Below are 17,981 nucleotides of genomic sequence, written 5' to 3' on the forward strand. Positions count from 1 at the left end.
AAAGCACTATTAATAACCCCATCCCTGTTGGCTCCCTACTGTGCTCATGAACTAACAATACGACAACAGCAGGGACTTTAACGAGGCTTCCTCTGCCAGCACCTGACTGGCTCTCTTTTTGCGTCTACTTTTAAACAGCAGATAATGATCTCTTGCTGAGGGAGAGGACAGATGGTAGGTTTCAGAGTCCCTGTATTTACTGTCTGGTTTCTGGGTTGGCAGAACTCTTCAAAATGCTTCAGACTATATATAAACTCTTCTTCTCACACTAAGAATCTATGATTTGGGTTTTTCATATAGAGAACATAGCGTAGTCTGTAGCTATGGGGTTGATTGATGACGTTTGAAGTAGGCTTTTATTGTGAAAAACTCTCCAGTAACTTCCGAGTGCTAGACATAGCAGCTTTTAACGGGTTAGTGAAGGAACACGAAAGGCGTCGGAACATAAATACATACATTTCGTCACATTTATGTGAAAATGGGGGCTTGCTTGGCTTTGTGCTCTTTAGCCAGCTGTGTAAGTATCGAATATGAATATCTGTTTTAGATATTTCCGGAAGGCTTTTGTTTATTCTCCCACCGTTAGGTTAAACTAAGGATAACATTAGTAATTGGTGTCAGGGTGAAGTGTTAGTGGTGATGTTAGGCATGTGATAGCGTCTACAAATGTGAGACCATTTATAAATAGCCGATACTTACTGTTACTTGGGACATTTACCAATACTCGATGTTAAATTTAGGGAAGTTAGCATAGCAAGCTAGTCAGAAGTGAACAGGCCATTTTCATCGCGTTGTTAATAAAATGGAAAGTTAGTGACGTTTGGTGTTTAAAGCTGACGAGTTACTGGCACCAGATGCAAGGCATGTGATTTTGTTTGCCTTCGAAGGAAAGCAGCTCATTTTAGACCGGCTAAACAAGTGCAGGGTGTGTTCAGCCCTTTACATATGGGAACTAGGGTATCGGTAAAGGTGGAGTGTTTTTCGTTGGTGAAATAAAATACATGGAGTGAACTTACGCTCTAATGTTTTTTTAATTAAGCATTTAAGTGAGAGGCGCGAATTTCATGTTACTTGTATCTAAATATCAACCCTTGGAACTGCCATGTTTAATAATTTACCACCACAGTAGTTCAGATAACCTACTTATGAGTGCCATCACACCTAAGCAGGTGGTATATTTTTGTGGCTGTCTTCAGCTTCAACTCTCACACTCTCTTTATCGCTCTCTCCTCCTACCCCTCCATCCTTGGCAGGCCTCATGTCTGTGTGGCTCAGCACCATGTCTTTTGTGTGGTTGCTGTCCCTCTTCAAATAACTCCACCATCACCCGCTTGGTTTTCTCCTTCTTCTTGCTGATGGGAACCTTTGTGTCTGTCATCATGATCCTTCCCGGAATGGAAACGCAGCTTCGCAAGGTAAGACCTTTGCTCCTATTGTCATATTTATGTATATAATGATATGCAATAGTATTTAACATACAACTACTAATAATATACACCATATAGTCATAATAATAATCGTAGTAATGATCATGATAATAATAATAATAATAATAATAATGATAATAATAATATTACACAATGAGGTATGGCTGGAAACTTAGGCCTCTGTAGGCCTAGATACCTGTTGGCACCCATCTGGCAACAACGGGTCCCGAGATTTGCTGTGATTGCTAAATCTCTGTTCCTGCAGATCTGGAGACCAGTCAGTAACCCCCTGGTAAAGATCAGTGACTAGGAAAAAGTGTGTGTGGCCAGTGGTTGCTGGTATGAAACTAGTCGGAAAGGGGTTTACGGTGCTGCACCGAAAACCTTCTTGAGATTGCTTTGGTCGTCAGCAGATTTGCAAGTCTGTGTGTGAAAGACGACTTGTCTATACTCATCAGCTGCTGTCACAGTGGTAGTGAAACTGAAAAATGATGCAAACAAGAAAGACAGCACATTTGCCTTCAAAAGAGAAGTTTCTGGTTAGCGTCACACTTTTCAAGTTTCACCACAGTAGAAAAGTGTTTGCAGGCAAATCAATGCACCCATGCAAACTACGGGCGACCGTGACAATCTGGTAGCAAACAACATAGTCACAAGAAAGTTTTTGCAGCACCCTCTTGACGTCTGATTTCACCTGGCAACACCCAGAAACTTCCAACAACCACTCACTAACCTGCTGGGAAATGCAATTTTTTTTTCTAGTAACTGGAGGTTGCCAGGTGGGTCTGGCAACCTCCAGTCTCTGGGTTTATGTGACCAAAGCCTTACTCAAGTATGCAAAATGATGCAGATCTATTGCTCGATCCTTTTCTGGTAGCTACTTTATCTCTAAATAATTTATTGTAAAGTTCTCATATCTCCATTCAAGCAATGTTACCTGAGAAGTCATATCCTGATTGTAGTGCACAAAATTAGCTGCAACAGCAGCTTTTACAGTGTTTTTACAAACTGGAAAAATAGAAAAGTTCATTGTATATTGTTGAACAGGTGTTAGCGAATTAGAAAATTAACTATAATATTTCACTCATTATGAATCCCCTTCATCAAGCGTTTAGCTAAACGCTAACCGTGGATTCACTATAACATAGTGAGTGTGCCCTTTCTTAGTGATTGTCTCCCTGTATGTTATGCATTCACTTTTGTCATGACTTCTACTAAAATAAAGAAGTACCTTTATTGAAAAGCCTGTATTCCTACAACTGGCAGGACCTTTGCTAACTTTGGTTACTACTGCACAGTATTCACAATAAGTTTTTTCAAAATACAGTAACATTATGTTTTTTGTAACAATTAAAGCTGGAAACAGTGATACTTCTAAGTCAGGACTTTGAATGCAGTACCTCTGAAAACCGTTAGGAATTGAATTGCTATTTGATACATGGTTTACTTTTTTAGATAAGTTTAATTGCAAGCTTGTTTGATTTGACTTTCATCTGTTCCACAGATCCCAGGATTTTGCAAGGGTGGAACTTCAATACTTGGTATTGAAAACCAGGTTGACTGTAATGTCATCGTGGGGTACAAGTCTGTGTATCGAATGTGCTTTGCCATGACCTGCTTCTTCTTTCTGTTCTGTGCCATCATGATTCGTGTCCGTAGCAGTAAAGACCCACGTGCAGCTATTCAAAATGGGTGAGAACCTTTTTTTTTTTTTTTTTTTTAATTGTGGAAGAATGGGTTCAGGGAGGGAGGTATGTGTACTGTACTACTTCTGTATTTATTCTGTGCTAATGGTAAGTTTGTAAATCTTCAGGTTCTGGTTCTTTAAGTTTCTGATCCTGGTCGGGATTACAGTGGGAGCCTTTTTCATCCCTGATGGGACATTTCATGATGGTATGAATATCTGTTTGCAGAAGTACAAGAAACAGCAACTGTACTACACCCGTTTCTTGAGAAATGAGAATGAGAATATAGACATACCTGTTCAGCAGATTGAGGATGCTGTAACTTTTCCTTTTCATTTCACAGTGTGGTTTTACTTCGGATTGGTGGGATCCTTTATCTTCATTATAATCCAACTCATCCTCCTCATTGACTTTGCCCACTCCTGGAACAAAGCCTGGGTAGAAAATGCTGAAAATGGGAACAAATGCTGGTTTGCAGGTAACGTATTCAAGAGTTTCGTGATAGACTCCATATTTGATACTGTATTGACTTTTTTAATAATGATAGCACACAAAATCTGATTTAGTATTGAGTTATATTGGTATGTGACATTTCTGGCATTGACACAGGTAGGGCTGCCACAAACGATTATTTTGATAGTCCACTAGTCACCGATTATTTTTGCGATTAGTCGACTAATCAGATCATGCATCGATTGGACGTAAAACTTACAGCTTGAAAATATGTTAAACGTTTATTTTGTGACCCAGAAAGAATAATAAGAGTAATATTAAAACTAACTAGCTGCCGCCATTGTTGACAACTGCGCTGGGCTGCACTATGAATTCTGGGACACAGCTTCTTCTTCTTCGGGGTTTAACGGCAGCTGGCATCCTTTACATGCACTGCTGCCATCTTCTGTTTCAGTCCGTTATTACACTTTTAAATCCTACTACTTATTCCTGCGTCTTTTGTGATCTTACAAAGCTTCAAACGACGCGTCGACTATTAAATCAGTCGTCGACGATTTTGATAGTCGACGTAATCGTGACTAGTCGACTAATCGTGGCAGCTCTAGACACAGGATGAAGCGGAGCTTCTCTGCTGCCTGAGTCAATTTCACAGTTTTTCTTAAAATAATAATTCTGTTATACCTTTATTAATGTTATTGTGTATTCATTTCAATTCCAGGGCTGCTGTCTTTCACTGTCCTCCACTATGCACTGGCTATCGCTGCTGTGGTGCTTTTCTACATTTACTATACAAAGTCAGATGACTGCACAGAGCACAAAGTCTTCATCAGCCTCAACCTTATCTTCTGCGTCATCGTCTCCATTGTTTCCATCTTACCAAAGATACAGGTACAAACATGGAAACTGTATTGCTTAATGTTGGATACCGCAAAGGAGCGATTGCAAGAGGTTAAAGGTATTTACTGGATTTGTAAAATGTGAACCACTAGGGAACAGTGTCTACCATAACTACACAAAGGTTTTGTGTTGTTGCCCAACTCTCTTACCAGAAACAGAAAAACTGAATGTCGTCTGAGTTTGGGGCAGTGCAGCAACTTCCTGGTCGGCTGGCTTTCTGAGTGTAGTTTGCATGTTCCGCAGTAACAGTAATCACAGTACAGAAACGTGTTTGTTAGGTTAACTGGTGTGTCCAAATTAGTCTTAGGTGTGGATGTGACAGTAAATGGTGGTCTGTCTCAGTGTTATCCCTGTGTGGCACACATTTGACCTGCTTAGAAGTACCTCATCTGTTACTCTTACAGTTGGAATAGAATACAGCCTCCTCACGTGGAGGAGGTAGGTAAATGCAAGCAACAATACCCTGGTTAATGATTTGGTACATAGCTATTATTCACATACAGTAAACACATTGTTATTATTAGCTTAAGCTGAGTTTTTTATTTTTATAGTTAAAAATTGTAACTTTTAATGTAAACAGCTTGGAAAAACTGAGAAGTTCTAAGAAAACTGTAATGACCTGTTCAGCCAACCTAATACCTAATTTCCTAATGAATTACAGTAGGCTATATCATCCTTTGCTGTGTGTGAACTCATGTAAGCATTATTCAGTGCTCTCTAACTGATCTCCTTTTCTCTCATCTCCTGGGTTTGCAGCGACATGGCAGCTGTACCTATGCAGCTACTTCATTAGTTCCATACACTTTAGCTTCATAGCTAACACACAGCAGTACATTAATTGACTGCAGCAGAAAGCCTGCCACCCTCCCTTTCGCAGTCAGTGGACTGAACTTGTTTTCTGGCAGATATCAGTGCTTGAAAGAAACCCGGATGTTTGTGTTTTGCTGCTGTTTGTATTTTTTTTTCTGGTTTCTTTCCAGGAATTAGTGCTGGTAGTAATAAGGGCTGCTTTCCAGGTCCTTCAGGCAATGTTTGCTGCCCTGATAACTAAAACCTTTCATATCTGCCTTGCCATCAGCATTTCTTCTTCCTCTCACATTGGACTTAGGGCAGACTGGTTGCTACACTATCTTGTGGTACAAATCGGTGTATCACAAAAGCACATTCTACACCTATTTTTAAGTTCACTTAATGTCTCTTTTTTATTTCTTAACCTTCTTTTCCGCCATGTTTTGTATAGAAACTCATGGCAGTTTTTTCTTTGCATTCTGTTAATGGCTTGAGTTAACATTTCAAGGTTTAAGTACTTTTTAGTTTTAGGTACCTTTAAATCCTTTTAAGTACTTTTTACCACTCAGCTGTAAAAGGTTGATGGCGTATTGTCAACCTATGGGCGGGCGAACGGCGTGGACCCAAAAGATTTTAAATGCGGTGACTCAAAAAACGTGCAACGTAGAACTTTGTTGGTAGATCAAACTATGATATTCATTTCAGTCTCAGATGAATTCAAGTCTCTGTGGCCTAAACCTCAAGGTCAGAGGTCAGGTTTTCTTAAAGTTTTGTCAATATTTTTCCCCAAAACTTTATGACTGAGTAATTTTTTATAGGCTCGGTTGAGTTTGTGACACAAACAAGCAGTATATTCAAACACTGTTAAATAAACCTTCCTTTCAAAACAGCCGAACATTTTATTTTATTATTATTTAGTTAAATATTTTTACTTTTTTATTTACAGGCAGCTCAACCACACTCTGGTCTGCTTCAGGCTTCTATTATTTCCCTTTACACCATGTATGTCACCTGGTCTGCGATGACCAACAATCCCAGTGAGTCTTCTGACTTCTTAATCCTGAATCTACCTTAGGTTTTACTTGCATGCTTTTTTCCCCTGTTTCCTGACTGTTTTCATTTATTATATGTACTTGCTGTTTATTTGCCGCAGCATTTTTATTTGAAAGGTGAGTTTTTCCCTGGCACTCTAAATAAACAAGGAGCTGCTTTTTGCTAATAGTTAGCACACCCTCTGTGTCTCATTTTCATGTGACTTGCATGTCCCCTGTGAGTAGTCACAATGAGCAGTGTTGTGCTGACTAGTTACATTCATGTTAAGATGTAGTCATCTGAGTCCCACTGACGTGACACTGAAGATGTAATGACTCGTCATCTCAAAGCTGTGGACGACCAATTTTGTGAATACAATAACTGGAGAACGAGGTGACATCAGATTTTAAAATTAATACGATAGGTGTATTTGCTAAAAATCTCAGACAAGTTTGAATGTCAGTGACCTTGACCTCAAGGCCAGAGGTCAGGTTTATTCTCTATTGTTCTGATCACACTTTATCAGTACTGGCAGATGGCTGCCCATCCCTGAGCCTGGTTCTGCTCGAGGTGTCTTCCTGTTAAAAGGGAGTTTTTCCATTCCTACTGTTGCCAAGTGCCTGACTCTTGTGATTTGCTACTGTATAAATAAAATTGAAGTTGAGTTGTGAAGGGACTTTCACACCAGTGAAGCACTAGGGTGAAAGACACTGCTAAGATGAAAAAGATTGAATAAATAATTAAATGTTAACAGTTTAAAAGTAAAGGGCCAGATGTGTATTTGTGGATTTTTGATACTTTAAAGTTGAATCTTCAGTGCTGTAAGTTACATTAAAAAAACGCATCAATAAATGTGTATTGCCATTATAGTCAAGTTGGAAGTCAGATCCTTGAATTCATTTATGTCAATTTGCAGATCTTCTCACTGTATAATAATGTGCTTATCAAAACATTTTATAATTTGTGTGTTCAATTTTTTTTTTCGTGGTCTTCTGTGGATTTTGCCTCTTATAGATCGTAAGTGTAACCCCAGTCTGTTGAGTCTAGTGTCAAACATCAGCACCACTCAACCATCTGGTGGCAGCCCCCCAGGACAGGTGCAGTGGTGGGATGCTCAGGGCATCGTGGGGTTAATCATCTTCCTCTTTTGTACTCTCTATGCCAGGTAAGATTAGCAGTGCCGGCAAATAATATATGTTCTGTTTTATTTACTTTTGTTAAACTTCCTCATTCTGTCTCTCCCTCAGTATCCGTTCATCCAGCAACACCCAGGTAAACAAGCTGATGCAGACAGAGGAGGGCGGAGGGTCAGGTGGAGAGGGTGTGGTTGGAGAGGATGGTATCCGCAGGGCTGTTGACAATGAAGAGGAGGGTGTCACTTACAGCTACTCCTTTTTCCATTTCCACCTCTGTCTGGCCTCTCTGTACATCATGATGACTCTTACCAACTGGTACAAGTAAGTACTCACAGCAGACTGACAGACATGAAGCAACAGGTACGATATGAGACTTTTGACCCTGATGGTCAATTTAAAATCCAAAATTTTCACCTTTATCAGTTACTTACATCTACTTACATCACAACAGCTACTTGTGGTTGTGGTACAGTAGCAGTGGAGATCCTTGGTAAAAAAAAAAAATAAAACAAAAATAAAACAAAGGATAAAACATTTAATGTTTATGTGGTAGCTTAAAGTTCTGACACCCTCCAATTGAACCACCAGAGGGCACACTAGTTCACCTGAAAGTTCTTCATTCTTTCAGCACAGATTGAATGTCAGCCTCATGAATCATCTCGGTTTAGATGAACCTCACCCACCACCACAATGTCTTTGTTTTTTTCTTTCTTTTGTGAACAATTCATGTATCTAGAGGAAGTGTGGATGAATTTCCGAACATGTGGTAAGTTGAGTTGGTGTAAACTAAATTGCTACTTTTCCCTCTGTCCTCCCACAGACCAGAAACCAACACCCAGGTCATGCAGAGCACTATGCCAGCTGTTTGGGTGAAGATGAGTTCCAGCTGGCTGGGCCTCGGGCTCTACCTCTGGACCCTGATTGCCCCTCTTATTTTCCCTGACAGGGATTTCAGCTGAGCATACATCATCTTTCGCTTATATTTGATTATTTGTTTTCTGTTTTTTGGGTGCCTGGTGAAGTCAAGTTGCTAAGAAGGAGCAGAAAGAATGTTATTAAGAATTTTCGTTTCTTGACATTTCTGGTTTTTTTGACATTTGTATGTGTTGTTATTGTGTTTGTGTTGGTTTACACCTCTTGTTTGGCTTATTTGGTAATAATTACTACAGATATTGTTTAAGAAGATTTTAAATGTTTTGTAAGTTTATAGAGTCTATACTTACCCATGGGAATTTTTCATTTTCCAGTGACTCACATTGATAGGCTCACTGTCCTACCTTCTGTAGTGTGAGCATATAAGCACCAGTATCTCTGTTCTAAGTTTTAAATTCCATAACAACGACTCAGCAACAAGGCACTTTCTCAATACCTCAGACATTTCAGTTAGATTCCCTTTTAAAGGTCTTTCAGATCAGAGCTCTCTGATTGGCTCGATCTGGAATACCCCTGATTAGCTGTACTCCTTTACTGCAGGGGGCACCGAGGAGAGCCCTGATCGGGAGCCTCAGAATGAGGTGACTGTGAAAACTAGATAAGACTAATATGGCACGCCCTTCAGATCATAACAGGGCTTCCCCGCGGCTACTAGGCTGCAAGCAAATCCACGTGATTGCACCTCGAGCAAGAGTGTCCTAATAGACAGCCAGTCTAATCTCAGCTCTTCCTCGTCTGCTCCAAGCTAAGATGATTTTTCTCCGGTGCTAAGCTTTTCCATGCCTCTGACAGCCACGGACAACAGTGTATATGTCATGTATAGCAAGCTGTTTGCAGCAAGGAGACGTGTATTGATCCGTAGCAGTCAGCATCATGCAGTGTGCAGTGGTACAGTTCAGGAGGTGAAGCATAAATCCCACACTACCTGCATTTATAAATGCCATTATAGTAAGGAGGTTGCACAGTGAAGTATTGGGCTAAAAAACTGATTTTAAGTGTCTCAATGTACAAAACAATAATAATGCATTTTCAGATTGCTGTTATTGATTTTTATTGCTGGTATTGACTTTCGTAGTGATTCGATGGCTGTAATGGTGATACAGTACTGTTACATATGCATTATATAGTTGTTACCTCAATTTCAGTATGACTGGAATGAGTTGAAATAAGATAAGTATATTTTGTAATTGTGGAAAAAGTTTTTGGTACAATCCTGATTTGCAGTTGTCATTTTCAGACATTTTGCTGGACACACACATGAATCAGATGTTGTGTTTCTCTGGCTGCATATGAGTGTAGTAAATGCAGTTTTTCAAAAGTTTTCTGATTGATTTAACTTTTTTTTTAAAATGTTGTTTATATATTTTGTTCCATTAAGGGGAATATTACAGATAAATTTCATGTGTTGCATCATAATTTAACATTTCATAACACTATTAAGTGCCTTTCTGTAGTTCCACTTTTCAAAAAGTATCCTAATAGATCACTAATGCTGATGTGCTTATTACACCTTGCCTTACATCGTGGCGATCTGGTCATTGCATGCCATAAAGCACTGGTCTGTAACATAAACTGTATTTGTAATTTATGTATAGACTCAGTTTTTAATAAAGATGAACGCTTCTCCACTCATTGTTTTAAATGAGTCTCAATACAATCCTTGCATTAAATAAATGAATCACAAGTACAAACATGGCGTGTTACACCAAAACCTGCTTGTTTCTTTGGTGGCTTTGCCATTGTAGGGGTATTCAGGTATCTTGTTATAGATTGCACATAAATCCTTAATGCTTATGGGTGCTAATGGTGGACGCAGGCTGATTGCACTCTTTTCCTAACATGTAGATTAAAGTGATGAGGCACCAGAGTCTGGGACTGAGGAGGAGCTCACAGGCACTAATGTGCTGATTTTTATCTGTCCATCAGTTGTGTGATTGGGGGACACTCATCAGCTGCTAATGCCTTTGCTGATTGTACTTGTAGTTATCTTGTTGTCACATGAGTACAAAGTTAAACTGAAAGTGAATCATTTCCAGTCTATAAAAGGGTTCAGCTCTCACCATGTTTTACACATTTGTTCTTAACTCGAAATCAAAGCAGCAAAATGTGTGCTATCGCTCCTCTCTGCTGGTACAGAGACAGCACAGTGTGTGCCAACCTCCGCTGTGTTATTTCCTCCTTGCCTGGCTGGTAGACAGGACATGTTGGTTTTGGCTGCTGCACTCACTCAATCCAGTCAGCTCTGAATGTGGAAATATTCAGGACATACTGCCTCCTGTGGACCTCCACCCTCCCGCAGTAACACCCCTCCATCAGCCTATCCATTTCAATCCTGAGTTGATGGATTGTGCCTGTTTTAGTTGACAGACTGAAATCTGATTTATTTCACTTTAAGCTGAGGAAACAAGACTTCCTAAACACTGTAGGGAAGATGACAACACTTCACTAAATCCTTAAAGAAAACAGCTATGAAAATAGAAAGGAGTTTAAAAAAAGTCCAAAACTGTGAAATTACACTACTCAACACATTTAAATTTGGACAAGCTAGGAAAACACAACTGCCACGGGAGAGGACAGCAGTTGTGTGTGCTGCAACATCTGCGTAAAGGACTGAAAAACTGAGCAATTTTTAACTGCAGCTGCAGGCGTGATATCCAGTGCTTTGTTTCTGCATTTGGGTTGTTGTGATGTGGTGATGCTGGAACACTGCGCATTGCATGCATGTTTGCCAGCCTTTCCTTTTGGCTTTTTGCAGTTTTTTGTCTACATACTTGTGCGTGGCATGTGACTTCACTTCGTGGATCAGACGCACGGAACAGGGTGCATGTCGAGTCTTGTGCAATCACTGTCAAACGCACAGGCATTTGTAGTAAACTACCAAAACTGAAATAAGTGATGTCTGTCCTCTGACAGGAGCAGGCTTGGAGCACATCCTCCAAATTTCTGACGCTTTGACCCCACAAAACTGTTTTATCTCCTATTTCTTCATTTCTCTCTCACTGACTGGAGCGTTTACATTATAAAACAATCAGACTTATTAAACAAACACTCTTCTTTCATTAACCCCATCTGAAATGTAACAGCCTCTGAATTCAGGCAGCACCAGCATCGGAGAACAAATTAGCCAGGCGTCATAAATTTCACTTTTATTTCCCCTGCTATCATCAGGTGTACAAATGTGAGATCTGGTTTTCTCATAGAGTAGATTTAAGACTCTCCTCGTCTTCGGCCATTGGCTCCAGCGTCATAAATCTCACTTTCATTTCCTCTGTTATCATCAGATGCAATTTGTCGCCGCAATAATCAGGAGCTGTAATGTGCTGATTATGAGCCACTTAGTGTAGCTCTGCAGCCATGCTTAGTTAGGCCTGCTGGGATTTTTAATTTTAGATTGATTCAGACAATGGTTATCACTTGCAGTGTTAGCCCTGACCTTAATCTCGGCTTGCAAATGCCAGTGTTTGGCCGCATTTTAGTCAAGAACGAGTTCCGCCTCCACACTAAAGCATGAGACTATTTCAGTTTTGTTTCGCACTTTCATATTGCAAATATTGAACAGTGAGCGGTATCGACTTCTCCTGATGCTGATTTAGATAGATACCGTTTTTGTGAGGGGTTGTGCATCCCTGACCACCTCTTTGACGGAATGACTGGAAATGCCTGTCTGAGGTGTAATTGGGTTTTAAGAGTGGAATCCAGACCCATTAAATTATGCACTGCATGCAGGGGAGCTAATTGAGTTTGGACCCTGCTGGCATACTGCACGAGCGCTGGAAACATTTACCCAACATTAAGCCCCAATTAGGCTTTTCGGGATTGGAAACTTGTTGCGGGATGATGGGAAGATGCTGATGCCCGACAGACTGCGCTGTGCAGTTTCTCTCCACTAAGTATGTATGGGTCCACTAACAGCTCTGCTCGTTCCTGTTGAACTGATGAACTTCCTCTGTATTTCCACGTTCTCGCGCTCGCACAGCACAGGCTACAGTGCAAAGCAGTCCCTCTGCTCTAAGCTGGAAGTCTACAAGTCTGAGTGTGTGCGCATGCTCTCCCTCAGCTCAGAGGAGCAGCTAATGCAGTTATATAATAGTTAGTGCAGCCGGCGTCTGCTGTGAGCCAAATGCCAGGCCGGTCTGGTTACATAAGCTCGTCAGAGTCATATTGTAGCACTCCGGAGCGCTCACACCACAGCATGTCCCCGCTCCTTTCACTGTCTCTTCCTCCGTCTCTCACTTCCTAACACCGTTTTTCTTTGCTCTCCCATCCTCTCCTTTCTACACCTCTCCTCGCATCCACCCCTCCCTCCCAACCTCCCTCGCACTTTTCCTTTCCTTCCCTTTCCCCCTCTCCGCTGCAGAGCTGTTCTCAACCACGAGAACAAAGAGTTTGCGTGCTGGATGCAGATGCACAGACAGCTCAGAAAATATGAGACACAAAAGAGCAGGACTAACTGTACGCTCACAAGTGCATTCTCCAGTGAAACATCAGGACATGTGCAATTCTGTTGCTGGATGCCTTGGCAGTGACGATGGGTGAGTCAGGTGAAGAGATAAGCTCCGGCTGCCAGTTACCACAACTCGTGCACTCTGATGTCCACTGGCCTTTGATCACCATTTGATCTCCAGGAATGCCTTTCTCATTGACCTTTTGCATCTACCTCCCAAAAGTCCCCTACTTATGGACCCTCAAACAGGAGAAGGTCAGAGAGCCATGGTGAACAGATCAGCACCCAGAGCAGCCGGGTGTCTGCCAAAAACTGCAAACTAGAAGTGGGCAGATCGATCCAAGTATCGATAGTGTTCACCCCTATACTGGTATTGGTATTGGAACGATATTAGCACGATGGCAGGATAGGCTTAATACTTTGTTTTTATACTGTACTTTGAATATGACTTGTGTTATATGTGTGTGTGTATTGTTTTTAAAGAAATATTATACCTCAGTATGAAAAAGCCAGCCATATTTACTTACCAGGTCTGTTATAATGTTATATTAACCAATTATTGTGAAAAGTAAAAATCAATAATCAATTGGCCATTAAAATGGGTTCAGCTTTGGCTAACTGATGATCATTCATCTCATAAAACATAACACAGCTCGTTACATAATCTCTCTTTATTGGTTAAAAGTATCCTTAAGGATATCGTTACATTGGGCCTGTATTTACTTGGTATCGTTTACTTGGTAACTGCAGAATGGCACACCACCCTCGAACAGAGGAAGTTAATTCATTTATGGTTTCATTGTTAAGATCTTTTGTGTGATGTCATCACTCCTTCAAGAAGACTGTTGTGGCACAGGATGGAGGTGTGCGGTGATGGTGTAGGTCCACGGAGGAAAATAAAGTGGATAAACGGCTCAGTTTGACTCCAGAACTCTCTCTCACTGCGCGAGCTTGTCTAGCTAATTAGAATTAACAGCATTAACCAGGAACCGCTCCTCTCAACCAATGGCGTCCTTCTACAGCTCATGATTATTCATAAGGCGGGGCTCGGCGCGCCAGCTCACTGGTGGAGGCTGACGGGAGGGCGGTGCCCACCGGACCTACCGCGCGGGGTGGTGCGGAACCGCGGAGTGTGTCTTGCGTAGGGCGAGATGTTGTTTTTTTGTGGCGATCAGCTGAACGTGGCATCGCTGTCCGGTCTGACACAACAGTGGGAAGCACAACCAGCCCCTCCGGTCCTCCCTGCACAGAAACCCGGGCGCACAGCAGCTGATCCCGGCGCATCACAATCCAGGAAATGCGGACTTCTGGCCCCTTCGCAACGGGATAAATGGCTGCAGCGCCAGCACTGTAGCAAGCTGGTAAATATGAACCGTGTCGGCTGTTTATTACTTACTTTCATTTGGCTTGTGGTTTTCGTCAGAAAGAAAGCGAGAGAGAGACAGAGAGAGGAGGGATACACGGGGTGAAGTTGACAGCTGATCCCGGCCGTATTTTATTTTATTTTTGGTGTTTATTTATTTTAAAAAGCGTGAGTGTGACATGAAGTTGAGCGACGCGTTTTGGTGATAAATGATTAAAGATGTGTTGCATGTAGCGGACCCGAGCAGAAGAGCGAGGTTGTTCTTTTTTTCTCTTTTCTTTTTTTTTGGGGGCAAAGTACTGTACGCTGAAGTAGCGGCGGGGGCGCTGCACATATACAGCTGACAGCATATGCTTCATCATGCACCTTCATTCACCCCGGCTGTCCTCAATAGCTAACCGGCTGAGGACAGCAAGAGTGGTAGTGGGGGGGGGGCGGCGGCGGCTAGTAGTGGGGGGCGGCGGCGGCTAGCACACGCACGCTACGCATAACCACGCGATTCACGATCAGGCCTGTGAAGTTATTTGTAATGGGCTACACCTACACTTGCCAGATTTTTGGGCGATGACATCATGCTTTTGTACTCTGTTGATCTGCTTTTATATGATAGATGGGCTCAGTTAACAAAACGGGTTGTTTTGGTGGTCTTTTCATCTACTTGAAGTTGTGTCATTGAGTTTTAGTGTACCTCTGTCTATCTATGTAAAATCAGAAGTTGGCATAAGGCAAAGTCATGGTTTTGCACCTCTCATGTTACTTTTACAGGAAGTGAGATATGGATAGCACTTGAAATCTGTTGCTCTGTGTAGATGAAGACCACAGCCAGCTGATGCTGTCAAGTTTTTGTTTTGTTTTGTTTTGTTTTACATAGGAGATGAGGTTCAGTACCTCATCAGTGCAAGCATTTGAAAAGCAAACAAACACAGCGGCCTTTATGCTGCAGCGTCCTTGGCTACGTCTGCCAGCTGTACTCTTTTAAGTCCCAGGACAAAGATACAGTAAGGTGTCAGACCATAGTTGTAAAGGTGGGGTGGGGTGAAAATGGAGGAAGGCCAATATGCAATTATTTCTTAGTGAATCAGCAGAAAGTGGCGGCCTTACGGTGCTCCACTCTGGCCTGGATCAAGACCAGTTTGTGGTGTTGCTGGCTGAAGGAAGGCGCTAGCTCAGCAGGCACCCGAGGAGAGCGCTGCTCCATTTCCTTGCAGATTTCCAAGACTGTTCGCATCGTGGAGCATTTGGTCGTTGGACAAAATACCTGCTGTCAGAGATTACTGCCATTAACAGTTTTGACATGGACGGGGATAAAAGGTGAGATTCAAGGCTTTGATGTTTTCACAACAGTCAAAACTTGGCTGAAACGTTAGAAGGCAGCTTGTTACGGATAATTACTACGTCTTAAAGTTGGAAATGAAGGTCTTGCAGAACCTGTTTATATATATACATATATATGTGTGTGTGTGTGTGTGTGTGTGTATATATACACAAGTCAACGGATTAGCAATGCTAGTTTACTATATAAAAAATATTCAGTGTCGTAGCTGAAGACTTGAGCAATAAGTTTGCTCAGGCACAATAAGAGCAAATATAAGTGTCAGGAGTAACACTGATTACTAAAGAACTTCGACTCTGCTCTGTGTCTTGGTATCTCTCCCACTGGCACAAGTACCACTTGAGAAAACAGGCCAGTTCTGGTCAATTAATAACAGCTTATACCCCATTTCCCTACTTTCACGTGCACCCACAGTCACCTGGCATACCCTCTCCAGCTCTCGCACTCTCACTCAACCTTGCAGCTGGTGACGTGTTGATTTACTGCATGAAATGCCATTGGCAGCGAGGGGTCTTGTCGAGTTCCTGCTCAGACCTTCAGATGCATCCCCTGCAGACAGCAAGGTCTGATAAGCACTGTACCACCGGAGCAGGAAGGTCAGGGAGCATGTGTGGTTTTTTCAAAGCGAGCTCGGCAGTTTAGACTGAACCTTTAACGTGAAATGTTTCACGGATAGTGTCACACCTTTCTACAGAAATTCAAACCGAGCGTTGGCTCTGGTGCTGCTGGTGTGTGCGAGCGGGTTTAAGTCTTGTTTTCTTCGAGAGAATGTTAAGGAGGGATTTTATTGGGATCTTCATGAAAAAAAATGAACACATGTTAAAGATGTGTGGTAAGAGGGCACATCTTTCATCTCTCTGTGGCTGGTCACTAATCCTGTTCCTCCGAGGCACAGGAGGAGAATAGAAGCACTGTAGCGCTCAGAGGCAGTAAACAGTAAACCAGGAACAAGTCTTGGATACACAAATTGCACGAATGCACACCGAGTAAAATGGAGGCCAGGAGTGCCAATCTGGCAACTTCACAAATGCCCCAGTAGCCCAATAATCCTTTTGCAGGCAGTCAGTAACACTAATGCATTCTGAATATTAAAAAGTATTTTCTTCACTTATCTAGCTTGTGGCCTTCTGTGTAGTGGATGACTCTGCTTTGGTGTCATTTAGATCAGTGTGTGTGTGTGCTTGTTTGCTGGGGTTACAGTTGTTTATCAGTGTCTGGCCTCAGCCTCCTACCCGGACCTGTGTATTGGCTGGCCCCTTCAAATGGAGATAGAGTTTCTTTGTGTTTGCCAGGCAGGGACCAGAGTCTGTGCCATATGTGTGTTAGTGCAGCCACCTGGCCCGCTCCCACGTGTGCTCGTCCAGGTTATGCAATGATAATCTTGGACGGTGATGTCCGTGCAGGCAGCGAAGGTTCTTGCAGGAAGAGAAAGCACAACAAAGTGGTTACTCGCTCGAACACTCCCTCCGTAAGCGTTAATCATTACCCACTCGAGCACCACTGGTAGCCAAGTGGAATGTCGAGGGGTTTGCTGCACGTAATGACAATCCTTCGAAAATAGGCGACAAGTTGATTACATCCTAACTCCCAACTTTTCTCTAGACCCAATAAATTGCCATTCTCACCAGATTTGTATTTTCTGTTGTCTTCTTTAGGATATGCAACAATCTGTGTGTTCTATCCTTATATCAACACGGAGGGCATTTTTGTGCATGGTGTTCGCTGTCTGCAGCAGCCGGCATTGTGCAATACTTATTGTTGTAGTATGATTGTAAGCCTCTGTGCTCCACACCACAGGTATGTCTGAAAGGGGGCTCCGCCAGGATATCACTACTGAGCTTGGTGTAATACTGGGGTTGAGGCTGATCACTGCTTGTAAAAACACAAAAGCAAAAGTGATAACACGCACGGTAAAGTTTCAGCTTTTGAGTTAGCAGTTATGTGAAAGAATTAAATCGCACCTTTTGGAGGTCAGGCATATAATCCTCCAGTTTGGGTTCTTTTTTTCCATCTGTTGCCTTGAAAGAAAGAGAACGCACCCAGTGTGCGTATTGATCGATGGTGCAGGCAAGTTATTATATTTCACTACCAGATATCTCTACCACTTTCCAAATCTCTCGCTTTCACTCGCGACTCCCAAGACACCACTCTGACCACACCCCTCAGCGTGCAATGCATCTGCACAGATTGCAATCTCCAGATGATGCCTGTTCACCGCACTAATCTGTGTTCATTAACTGACACCTGCAAAGATAACTAGTGTTTACCTCTGCTTTAACTCCTCTGAAATCCTATTGCCGTGTCCTCAGATGCAGGCTCTCAATCTGTCTTATCTTATATCAGTCCCATGAGAGTGTGTAAACTATGCAGGCGATGCAGACACAGTGCTGAACACTTATATAGTTATATATATATATTTATAGGTGTGTGTGCATGTCCTCATACTAGCTTTCCATCCTCTCTTTAGAGCTGATTTCTCTCCCCTCCTC

General features: G+C 42.1%; 2 protein-coding genes across 4 annotated transcripts in view; both read left to right on the plus strand.

Annotated features, from left to right (window-relative positions):
• The first annotated feature begins 361 nt into the window (after positions 1 to 361).
• On the plus strand, positions 362 to 9,984 carry serinc2l (serine incorporator 2, like). Its single transcript, XM_031752510.2, has 10 exons — positions 362 to 517; positions 1,254 to 1,415; positions 2,932 to 3,119; positions 3,241 to 3,320; positions 3,456 to 3,590; positions 4,284 to 4,453; positions 6,198 to 6,288; positions 7,298 to 7,448; positions 7,531 to 7,740; positions 8,240 to 9,984. Exons 1-10 carry the CDS (start codon positions 479 to 481, stop codon positions 8,376 to 8,378), a joined length of 1,365 nt encoding a protein of 454 aa, XP_031608370.1. The 5' UTR covers positions 362 to 478; the 3' UTR covers positions 8,379 to 9,984.
• Positions 9,985 to 13,908: 3,924 nt separating this feature from the next.
• The window catches only part of LOC116330240 (transcription factor HIVEP3), a 36,904-nt gene continuing 32,831 nt past the window's right edge, over positions 13,909 to 17,981 (plus strand). Inside the window, exons 1-2 of one of the 3 annotated variants that reach the window (XM_039619764.1) lie at positions 13,909 to 14,157; positions 15,234 to 15,470. The gene's annotated coding sequence lies outside the window, so the exon portion shown is untranslated. Of the gene's footprint in view, positions 15,471 to 17,981 lie in introns of all 3 variants that reach the window. The other 2 variants (XM_031752497.2, XM_039619763.1) reach the window with 2 other exon arrangements.

This window comes from Oreochromis aureus, linkage group 11, assembly GCF_013358895.1.
Source record: "Oreochromis aureus strain Israel breed Guangdong linkage group 11, ZZ_aureus, whole genome shotgun sequence".
NCBI classification, from domain to species: domain Eukaryota; kingdom Metazoa; phylum Chordata; class Actinopteri; order Cichliformes; family Cichlidae; genus Oreochromis; species Oreochromis aureus.